Source organism: Brassica napus, chromosome C1 (assembly GCF_020379485.1).
Source record: "Brassica napus cultivar Da-Ae chromosome C1, Da-Ae, whole genome shotgun sequence".
Lineage (NCBI taxonomy): Eukaryota > Viridiplantae > Streptophyta > Magnoliopsida > Brassicales > Brassicaceae > Brassica > Brassica napus.
This window is the reverse complement of record NC_063444.1, coordinates 51,401,718-51,412,928: the sequence shown is the minus strand read 5'-3', so window position 1 is coordinate 51,412,928 and position 11,211 is coordinate 51,401,718. Positions and strand designations below refer to the sequence as shown.

General features: G+C 36.2%; 3 protein-coding genes and 1 long non-coding RNA gene across 5 annotated transcripts; 2 read left to right on the top strand and 2 right to left on the bottom strand.

Moving 5' to 3' along the window:
* Window positions 1-461: 461 nt before the first annotated feature.
* LOC125580741 lies at window positions 462-1,721 on the bottom strand. 2 transcript variants are annotated; one of them, XR_007318486.1, is made up of 3 exons: window positions 1,471-1,721; window positions 922-1,346; window positions 462-823 (listed from the first exon to the last, which is right to left on the bottom strand). It is a non-coding gene; the product is annotated as an uncharacterized LOC125580741 (long non-coding RNA). The 2 variants fall into 2 exon arrangements; XR_007318485.1 differs by having other exon boundaries at window positions 468-823; window positions 1,537-1,721.
* Window positions 1,722-3,267: 1,546 nt separating this feature from the next.
* LOC106346080 (probable protein phosphatase 2C 35) lies at window positions 3,268-5,176 on the bottom strand. Its single transcript, XM_013785322.3, has 2 exons — window positions 3,608-5,176; window positions 3,268-3,535 (listed from the first exon to the last, which is right to left on the bottom strand). Exons 1-2 carry the CDS (start codon window positions 4,523-4,525, stop codon window positions 3,398-3,400), a joined length of 1,056 nt encoding a protein of 351 aa, XP_013640776.2. The 5' UTR covers window positions 4,526-5,176; the 3' UTR covers window positions 3,268-3,397.
* A 1,422-nt stretch (window positions 5,177-6,598) lies between these two features.
* Window positions 6,599-7,730, top strand: LOC106429271 (probable galacturonosyltransferase-like 4). Its single transcript, XM_013870013.3, has one exon. The coding sequence runs from the start codon at window positions 6,667-6,669 to the stop codon at window positions 7,720-7,722; it is 1,056 nt and encodes a 351-aa protein (XP_013725467.2). The 5' UTR covers window positions 6,599-6,666; the 3' UTR covers window positions 7,723-7,730.
* Window positions 7,731-9,204: 1,474 nt separating this feature from the next.
* LOC125580845 (uncharacterized protein At5g19025-like) lies at window positions 9,205-11,159 on the top strand. Its single transcript, XM_048746086.1, has 2 exons — window positions 9,205-9,842; window positions 10,915-11,159. The coding sequence occupies exons 1-2, from the start codon at window positions 9,241-9,243 to the stop codon at window positions 10,958-10,960; spliced, it is 648 nt and encodes a 215-aa protein (XP_048602043.1). The 5' UTR covers window positions 9,205-9,240; the 3' UTR covers window positions 10,961-11,159.
* The last annotated feature ends 52 nt before the right edge of the window (window positions 11,160-11,211 follow it).

Genomic DNA, 11,211 nt, shown 5'->3' with positions numbered 1-11,211 from the left:
CTACATTTGTATTAATATATGTTAAACTCGTTTTCATGGTAAATGAGCATAGTTAAATTGTTTTTATAATTTAATTTACTAAAACTTCATATACTCCCTAAATTATAGGACTAACCATTTTAAAATCGCTATTATCTAGAGAAATGAAGACAAAAAATGTTCCAAACCTCTTTGACCATCATCATATATTAGTACATGATGCAACTACGCATTAAAAAAATATTTTCATATTTTATGAAATTTTGTCAATATCTATGTGCTAACACCCTACGAAAATATTGAGTTTTTGGTAAATACTTTATATATTGAAGCCTATAATATTTAGTGTTGTTTTAAAAATTCTAACCATATTCTACATTTGTATTAATGTATTTTAAGCTCTTTTTGATGGTATATGAGAATCGTTATAATTTTTTTATTAATTAGTTTAGTAAAAATTCATAATATTCCCTAAATTAATGGAATAACCACTATAAAATCACTATTTTTTTGAAAAACAGAGACAACAAAGGCTCCTAACCTCTTTGAACATCATCATATGTTAGTGCTGGATGCAACTATGCACTAAAACAATGTTGTCATATTTTTTGAAATTTTCTCATTTATAATGTGTCATAACAGATACTTATTATTTTTTAAGATTTCATTTATCAATTCAGATAGCATTGACATATTCATTCCTCTTTGTTTCAATTCCTCTGACCTAGACAGAAGAAACTCCATCACATTCTCTTGTGTCACATATTTCTCAGTGCACCCAAAGCTCAAGACCAGAGATTCTGGCCCTTATCTGTTTTAACCATAAAAGTAGCAAGTTCTGAAACTGAACAAAGGAAAACTAATGTCAGAATTAAACAGAACTCGCCCTCGGAAATGTATATGCACATTATTAAACTTTTGGGATGGTGGATATTCATGTACCTTGCAAAACGAATACGAACAATGTAGTAGTCTAAGTTGATCTGAAGAGACAATGCTTGGCTTCCTTTTTTATCAGCAAGTGCTTGACCTATTGATTTTGGCAGTCTGCCAAAAAAAGTTGTCAAAAACGCTATTAATTTGATTAGTCGTGAATCATGAAGTTGTAAATCAGTATGAATGCACTTGCGTTACTGCGGGGTTTGTTCCCTAACAATATCTTCTCAACATCATCTGAAGCAGGCTGTTTGATATTACGAATCCAGTTCTTAAGCTTTGCAATAAGATCAAGAAAACAGGTTCAAAAACAAAGCAAAAATGTAAGAAAAAAGATGTCATGTTTAGACAGCAGCAAAACTACTGTTGACGGATGGTTCGTCTGTGACATCATCCAGCTGCAAAAATTCCCATTGCCCCTCCGTAATAAGCTGCAAAAGTGGAATGATAATCCATTTAAGCAACTGAACATACATGTACTGAACACAAAAACAACATCAGCCATAACGCTAAGTAGATTGCAAAAACTAAAAAAGATATCCTTGGACTCTCAACCTCTCTAATATAGTATGTTGAGTAGGCGATGAGAGCAACTCTCTCATATGAAAAGGTCCCACTCACCAGTGGTGATGATTCAGCAACGTTCTTGACCAGCCGTATCCCAAATCTGGAGCATGCCGCTTTTGCCATTAAGCTCAAAATATAGTTCTTATCTTAAAATCAATTCTGCAAAGAAGCAAAAGAGAGGCATACATCACAGTCTATCAATTATAATCTGAGTAAATGTACAAAAAAGAACAGAGAAATTGGAGACTTGCCACTGGATTTTTCCGATCTTATCGCTATTGCCTGATGTAAAAGGATTGAGTTTAATGAGTAGTAATGTGGAGGTGAATTAATTACAGGGAAAATAAGAGTTACAGCGACGTCTGGTTTTAAGGTACAAAACAGGCGACCTATTTATGCAGAAATCTTTGACCCATTTTTTTTATGTATGACATGGTAAGTGGCTAAGAAATATTGTATTGTGACTAGATGATTTTTTAATCTTATGTGGTATGATTCTCTTTGCACCAATGTTTTTAAACCCGATCCGGACACTGAACCGGACGACTTACCGGGTCGTTGGATCACTGGGTCGACCGCGGGTGAACCGCGGATTAATAAATAAATTAATTTCATTATATAATAATATATTAGCTATGAAAATAAATATATAAAAACTAAAGTTTAATATTTTCTAAATATTTTTTAAAATATAAAATAATAGTTTGGATATGTATATACTTTATGTTTAAAAAAGTATTTAACAAATACTTAACTTTAGTTTTTATATTTTTATTTTCATTTGACGTGCAAAATATCAAAAAAAATAGTTTAGACTATTTAAAACTTTATGTAACAAAGTAAGAGTTATGACATCTAAAAATTCAAGATATAAAACTCACAAATATTTAAATATCTAATGTGAATAATAAATTAAATTTAAATTCAGAATAAATTAAAAGTAAAAGATCATTGTAATAAATTGTCAATAACAGAAATATACTAACACCAAATCACATCAACTAATTTTGGTTTTCTCTATCATCGTTCACTTCATTTTTTTAGGTAGCATAGTAAAAAATCTTCATCAAAATCTAATAATTACAAATATAAAATTGAAAAAGAAAAACCTGAACTTCTTTTTTTTTTGTCAGCACCTAACTTTTTAATTGAAAACTTAGAATATAAAACATAATATAGAAACTAAAAAAGAAGTAAAAATTATTTATTGGTTCAACCGGTGGTTCAACCGGTATCGGGTTCCGGGGTTTAGTGGATTTTTGCGGGTTTCTAAATATTGGGTTTTTCATAAAACCCAAACCGGATTTTTTCTGGATCACCGGGTTTACCGGTTCAACCACGGGTCCGGGTCGGGTTTCAAAACACTGCTTTGCACCATATTCTCCTTTTAGTATTGTAAGATATCAATATCAATAATTCCAATACAAATTTAATCCTAAGCGTCTATATATAAGAAAACCGTAAAACCGTAAAATAACAAAGATAGCCATCTAAATAATTAATAAAATAAATAATAAATATTTAGATATATTCCAAATATTTATCTACATCATATACTCAGATTAAATCAGCTAAAACATTAAGTCAGGATACAACATTCAGCAGCAAGACAATAGTTATTATCAAAGCTTATCTCGCACAGTGACCATATTGTCTCCTATAATAATCTGCTGTTTTCAGCTCCTGGTGTGTAAATATGGAATAGATGAGTTGCGAGTTGGTCTGATTCAGATTTCAGATCTCATCTCTTAGTAGCCAGAGATGTGAGAAAGAAGCTCATACACATGATATAAAGAGCGAGCATTACTTTTACTTGCTATATATGATGTGAATATGTGACATAGTAAGAGTATACAACAACAAACAAACAAAGGTGGGCAAATAGGAATACTGAATCATGCCATCATGATCATCATCATTCATTAGACAAATTTTTGATCTGTACAATGATAATTGTGATATCATCAGTCCTATTCTCATGCTCCAACCACAGTTTGTATGATTCCGCTGTCGCTGCTGCACATCCATCTCTCGGATCAGCATATCTCCCCACCTACAAACACACACACAACATAGACATAAGAGACCTTCAAAGGAGTTGTGTCTTTATGTCCTTATATATTACCATATCAACAACAGCTTGGCTTGGAAGAAACTCAAAGATCCCATCACTCGCAACAACAAAGAACAAATGATTCGGCGAAAGATGAACCATAGACACTTCAGGCTCCGCGGTAACACCGATCCCTTCAGCTGTACAATCACCAACGCTTCTCGTAAACGCCGTTCCAGGATACATCCCGTTCTGTACCCAAAGCCTAGGCGGGTCACCTCCTTCGCTCTCTTCATTAGCCCACGTTTGAATATTTGGATCTTTCAACCCTTCAACTTGATCAACAGTCATCACTCTTGCTCCACACGCTTTCACCCTCTCGCATTCATCTTCCCTAAAAGGCGTCTGATCATAAGACAAATCCTCTGCTATGATCCTGTTCTTGTCTTTAACAGCGAGAACAGCTCTCGAGTCACCGACATTAGCGACATAGATCTTGTCTCCGACGACAAGAACTGTTATAGCAGTGGTCCCACTCATCGAATCATCGATCTCGCTCTCGTGCAACTCCTCGTTGACCCTCAAGAAAGCAGACTTGTAAGCCTTCTCCGGATCTTGAAGCAGAGCAGGGTCTTCAGACAGCATCTCAACGACTCTCTCCTTGACGAAACTCGAGCATTGCGTGCCGAACACGCCGTGACCGTCGAAGACGCCGAAGAAATGAACGTTAGGGTTTCCCTGAAGCTCGGTTTTGATGCAGTAAGCGTCTTGGTTCTCCTTATCAGGCGAGTCTGGGTAGTACCCTCGTTGAGAGAGAACAGAGTAAACCATGTCGAAGTTGGGAGAAGGGACTTGGATCGATGATGAGAGAGGAGGCTTCTGAACGACGACGTTTGGTTTGACCTTAGCGTCTCCGCCACGTCTGTGGGAATCTCCTGATGATGATGAAGGTGTGTATCGTCTGCAGCATTTGCATTGAACACAACCCATAGGAAAAAAAACAGAGGAGATGATTTACACACAAAAGAAAAGATTATTCAAAACAGAGGATGCTCTGTTTCGGAACAGAGGATGCTCTGTTTCTGCTAGAACAAGCGATCTCCTGAGAAGCAGAGGGAAGGGTATTGGTTGGATTCAACAATGGCGTCTTGGGAAGTGAAGGGTTTGGGAGATTTCATGTTGTGTAGAAGGGAATAATGTGATTCCGACACAAAGACAGAATCTTTGTTTTGCCCAATCCTGAGCAGAGGAAGAAGGAAGAAAAAGGGAACAACTTTATTGTTCGTGTTCGGTCTTTTTCTTCCTCTTTTATGTTTGATTCGTGTCTTCCTCAACGTTTCCCCTAAAGGATTGATTATTACGTCAACCCTTTGAAAGAGAAAGCGTCAAAAAATTCGAGGAACCCTAAAAAAGCGAAGCAGAGGAATTTGTTCTTAAAGAAAAGAATATAAAAACGAAGAGAGAGAGAGAGAAAAGAAAGAGAGATGACTTTTGGTTGATCTGACGGATGGAGTGCACGGGTAGGTTTGGCCTCTGCACGAGTTACCAAATCAAACATAGATTTTTTGAGAAACTGATTGAATATTTTTCTTTCACGAGAAAAAAATCTAACTTTTCTCGTTTCTTTCAGACACTATTGTTTCAGTGAGAAAAGATTAATGGGCCTAATGAATTTATTGGGCCCTCGCCTATAGTTTTTACCTCTCTTTCAACTGTAACTTTACGAGTAATAAACAATAAAAACATTTTTTTTTTGAACACCTAAACATATTTTAAGTTACAAAAATTAGAGGTCATCCCCGATGAATGATACACAAAAAATTATTTTATATGTATTTTACTCTAAAATAAAATAACTCTATTATAGAGTTGAATTTGCTTCAATGATTCATTCTATAATAGAGTATAATAGAATCTAATATAAAGTAATGTTGTTTTTTTACTCCAAATATAGAGTGAAAAAGTGACATTACTCTATATTTCACTCTATTATAGAGTAACTCTATTATCTGTTCAAAAAGAAAATCTGTTCAAAAAAAAAAATAGAATAACTCTATTATAGAGTGAACCATTTGAGAAATTCAACTATATAATATAGTTACTTTATTTTAGTATGCAATATAGAGGAAATTTTTATGTCTCATCGGAGATGCTCTTACTACTTAATACACTTTCAACATTGAAGCTATAGGACTCATCATTATCTATTTCTTCTAATTAAACATGGTTGCTATTTTCTTATATCGACTTAGGTCATGTGTTTATATTTAAATTCGGATGATGTATGGTCTATCAATATGGATAAAAATCATATATTTCTCAAAAAAAAAAAAATGAGCATAAAACTCTTCAAAAATAGGTTTAAGACCAGAACAGATAGAGAATAATGAATTGGACGATGTTTAAACCAAATTAGTGATACTAGCATAAAACTCTTTGTTAAATGTGCGGGGCATGCAGCGACTATATATCTAGGTGAAGATTGGGAGTAACACACATGTTCTTCTCAAAAAGGGGAGTGAGTATCAGACTCTTTCTTAACAACTTGAGATGGTGTGATGTTACATTTGGCATATTAACATGGTTTTAACTGTTACTAAATAAAAGAGAGCTCTATTTTGAGATGTATTTAAGTTAAAAAAAAATTGTTATTTTACCAAACTAAATGAAAACCATATACAATACATTTTAGAAGAGAATTCTTATTCTAATTTTAGAACTTTCTAAAAACCATTCCACCAGCACAGTCAACTAAAGGAAACGACAGCAAATCAAACTTATCAACACAATTTCATCGTCCTAAAATAAGCAATAATCTTTAATTACCAAAAACAAAATCATACACCAGTTTCTAAGAATCTACGGAAAGTAGAAACAAAATCTAAAAACCCTCCCCTATTTCAGAGGAAATGGATTTTTTAAGACAAAGATTGTGTGAGAAACAGTCCGAACTTCAATCTCTTCCTCACATCTCGACTGCTAATAAAACAAGCCTCTCCTCAAATCCTTTATTCTAGCCCTTCCCTACCAATGGCTCCTCTATTAACTATTCATCTTTTTAATTTGTAATTAACCTTTTTATTAAAAAACAAAAATACAATAAAAGACTTTACCTGAGAATTAGGTTCAGGATGGCCTCAAGGAGCCGCTCCTACACACAACTCCTAGGCCTCCTGTCCTTTAACCTCCTCTTGTTCACAACCTCCACAAAGGCAGTTCGTGTTGGAGTCATTCTCCACAAGCCTTCTGCTCCAACCCTTCCTGTATTCAGAGAAGCCCCGGCTTTCAGGAACGGTGATCAATGCGGTAATCTTGAGGCTGACCACATTCACATCGCCATGACTCTCGACACAAACTACCTCCGTGGAACAATGGCGGCTGTCTTGTCTCTCCTACAACATTCATCTTGTCCTGAAAACCTCTCTTTTCATTTCCTCTCCCTTGCTCATTTCGAAAACGACCTCTTCACCAGCATCAAATCCACTTTCCCTTACCTCAACTTCAAGATTTATCAGTTTGATCCAAACCTAGTCCGCAGCAAAATCTCAAAATCCATCAGAGAAGCCCTAGACCAGCCTCTAAACTACGCGAGAATCTACCTCGCGGATATCATTCCCACCAGCGTTGACCGGATTATATACCTAGACTCGGACCTAGTCGTGGTCGACGACATAGAGAAGCTATGGCACGTGGAGATGGAAGGTAAAGTCGTGGCGGCTCCAGAGTATTGCCATGCAAACTTCACGTACTATTTCACCAAAGCTTTCTGGTCGGACCCGGAACTAGTCAAAGTACTTGAAGGGAAACGACCGTGCTATTTCAACACGGGGGTTATGGTCGTGGACGTTGGTAAATGGAGGAGAGGAATGTATACACAAAAGGTAGAAGAGTGGATGACGGTTCAGAAGCAGAGGAGGATATATCATTTAGGATCATTGCCTCCGTTTCTGCTTATATTCGCCGGTGATATAAAAGCTGTTGACCACAGGTGGAATCAGCATGGGCTCGGAGGGGACAACTTTGAAGGGAAGTGTAGAACGTTGCATCCTGGTCCTATAAGTCTTCTTCATTGGAGTGGGAAAGGGAAGCCGTGGTTGAGACTAGATTCGAGGAAGCCTTGTAGTGTGGATCATCTATGGGCTCCGTATGATCTTTACCGTTCATCAAGACATTCGTTAGAAGAGTAGAGGCAAAAACATACAACAAGATGGCACATATATATATAATACTAGAGAGGAGAAGGTACAAGAAGTTTTTTTTAGCGATCAAAGAGAGTGAAATTTTTATTTGTAATTTTTGTAACACACACTCTTAATGCAAAAAGACGTTGTGCATGTGCATTGAGTTCAGTAGTGAGATGATATTAACATCATTTTATTATTCTCCTATGCTTCTAGTTTTTTTTTTGTTCTTCTCCTACCATTGCTTCAACGTGTAACATATAGGTATCATTACTGCACAAATGGAGGATTTTTAAATTAATTATTTTTAATTGAAATGTCTAGTATATATCTTATTCTGTTAGAAACCGTTATAGGATCATAACCAGTGGCGGAACTAGCTAAGAAGCATGTGGGTCATTTGACCTATATCAATTTTAAGAATTATTCAAATTTAGGCATAAATTTTTAATATATCTTATAGTATTTGGTTGAGTTTCAGTAGTTTGATCCCCTTAATATCTAGCCAGTTTCATATATATAAAATTTTGACCCCATTGCTTTCAATTCCTACCTCGGCCACTGATCATAACGTGCATTTCCTTGTTAAACCCTAGTCAAAGTATAAATGTACATAATCAGTCTAGATTCTCTTGAATCTTAGAAACCACAAAATTCTACAGTTACAAGAGAATGATTGATCGATAACGAAAATCTCACATTCGTAGTAGTTGAAGAACTACTGAGCTAATATATTTAAAAGTTAGAATTAACAAATTAGTTTTCAATTGAAAATTCATAATACTCAAAATTAACAATTGAAATCAACATATTGCTTTTAAAACATCAAAATATACTACAAGAATCCACACTAAAAAACAAGGGAGAGGAAATCTGAGACTAGTATCATCAGATTCTAGTTTTTAAGCTAAGGAATGTGTGATTATATGTTATGCTCTGGTATAGCTGCATTTTCCACTAATATGTTTATAGCATTCTTCTTCTTTTTGTTCATATCTGCTAAAAGATTGAGAAGTAAAGTTGTTCATTCGTCATCTCTTTTATAAAAATTACACTTGATTATATATATATATATATATATATATATGTGGTTAATCTTAATGCTTGTACATACTTTCAGGAACTTAATAAAAATTTGGTGCTGGAGCATTTTTGTTGGTACAAGTGGACCTGTTGTTAGGTGCTACACATAACTGGAACGATTAGAAGGATGAAAGCTGGTGGTATGCTGCGCATGCATTTTGCCATATGTTATGTGTGCCATTGCTGTGTGTTTTGGATTGATTATCTTTTGATCAAGGACAATTTTCTGACTTAATGGGTTATGTATTTTGTTGATTACATGATTTGGTTAAATATATTCATTAAGACAAAAAATATTTAATCAGATTAGCATTTACTGAGCACGGTAAAAACAATTCACCGGTTAAAGATTGGTATATTTGGGGATTATTAGCAAATGTCTATATACATGAAGGGCTTATATGTAAAAGAGCCACCGTCCAGCTCCTCCTCCTCCTAAACATGCTCCATCTCCTCCATCTCTCCGACGAAAATCTCACCAGCATGCCCCCTTCCTCCTCCTCATCTCTCCACCCTTGCAAACACTCTCCCTCCGCAACCCTCGACCTCCTAATCCTCCTCCTCGTCCTCTTCTCCGCCGCCTTCCTCCTCTCCTCCTACTTCTCCTACCTCTTCCACTCCCTCTCCCTCCTCTCCTCCCACCTCCCCTCCTCCGATCTCTCCTCCATCCCTCCCGCCTCCTACCTCCTCGCCTTCGCCCTCTTCTTCGCCGCCTCCATCGCCTTCCTCGACTTATGCTGCGGGCCGAGATCGAGAAAATGTCGAAACCCGAGGTGCAAAGGGCTGAAGAAGGCCATGGAGTTTGATCTGCAGATACAGACGGAGGATTGCGTTAGATCGGGGTCGGGAGGGAGCAAGGAGATCGATCGGTTGCCGTGGAAAGGAGGGAGCGAGGGGAATCCTGATTACGAGTGTTTGAGAGCTGAGCTTAGGAGGATGGCTCCCGTTAATGGTCGGGCTGTCTTGCTTTTCCGATCTCGGTGTGGTTGTCCTGTTGCCAAGCTTCAAGGTTGGGGACCTAAGCGTGGTCGGCGTCATAAAAAGTAAGTAGCTTTATCAAAAACAAAATCTTTCATCTTGTTCAAGTTTTTGTCTGAATTTGATTCTCTTTTATGTCTTGTCTGAACGTAACACATTGCTGGTGATTTGATAAGTAAGACGATTCTCTTTGTTTGTTATGTAAGTTTCTTGGATTATTACCAAAAACACAATCTTTCATCTTGTTGAGTTTTTTTTTTGTCTGAATTCAGTTCTCTTTTGTCTCTTTGAGTTTTGTCTGAAAATAGTGTGTGTGTGTGTGTGTGTGTGTTCCTTCTCAATAAGCTATGGATAATGATGGATTGAATTGTGAAGTCTCATAGTAAAAGAGTAAGCCTTTATGCTCTCTCTTCATGTTTGCTGAGTGTATATTCCAAGTGAGAAATGAAAGGAAGAATGATGATGGTTGGTGTTTGTAATACTGATCTGGTCCGTTTTGTAAACGATTATCTTGGCACATTTCACCATCTTTTATAGCGGGTTTACTGGAGTTTTCGAGTATATGGAAAGACTGTCCTGGCTAAGTTAGCTATGAAGAAAATTAACAACTTTGGACATGGAGTATGATTCCTCTCTTGTCCATGTTGTTTTGAAATGGTGGTTCCATGGTTTAGGCTTATTATGTTATGATATGATCAAACATAAGAGGCAAGGAATAGCAGCTTATGTCCCTTACTGATAGGAAAAAACTCCATCTTTGCTGCAACTGTTATTTTATTTTTATTTTGCAAAGTTTCTTGGTGCAAAATGTTTGCTTTACCATTGATTCTTGATTTAACAAAGCGTTGAGATTCCACTTTGATATGATGTGACTACAACATATGTACATTACTTTGCTTGAGCGATACATGGTGCTGCGTAGTCAACTGCCAACAACAACCTTTAGTTGTTATTTATCTGTGGGTAACCTGTAATATTAACGACACATGACCAAGGCCATTGGTTGGCTAATCATTTGATTTTGTAATTTGTATTATTTACACGCTACTATAGATAAGAACATTCTGACTCGACTCAATTTCGATTTCTTCACACTGTATCCTGATTCATTTCATCATGCCATTTGTCTTTATACAGATCACAAGCAAACTTGGCTCTAAAGGGAGGCATAGACAAGCGCTGATCAGAGATCGATGGGAACTCTTGAATCTATCATTATTATTATAGATGTTATCATCACATTCAATGTTTGCAGAGTTCATCTCGAAAACTAAAGAAAATCCATACAGCTCCGTTTACGTGGTTTTCGTTTACTTCTTTTACATTAGAAATGTCTCAATACTACAATTTGAAATACTTTTATTGAACGACCTTACATACCATGGCAAAACTAAAAGATTAGGCTATCTAATTGCAAATAATGGTTCATGTGAA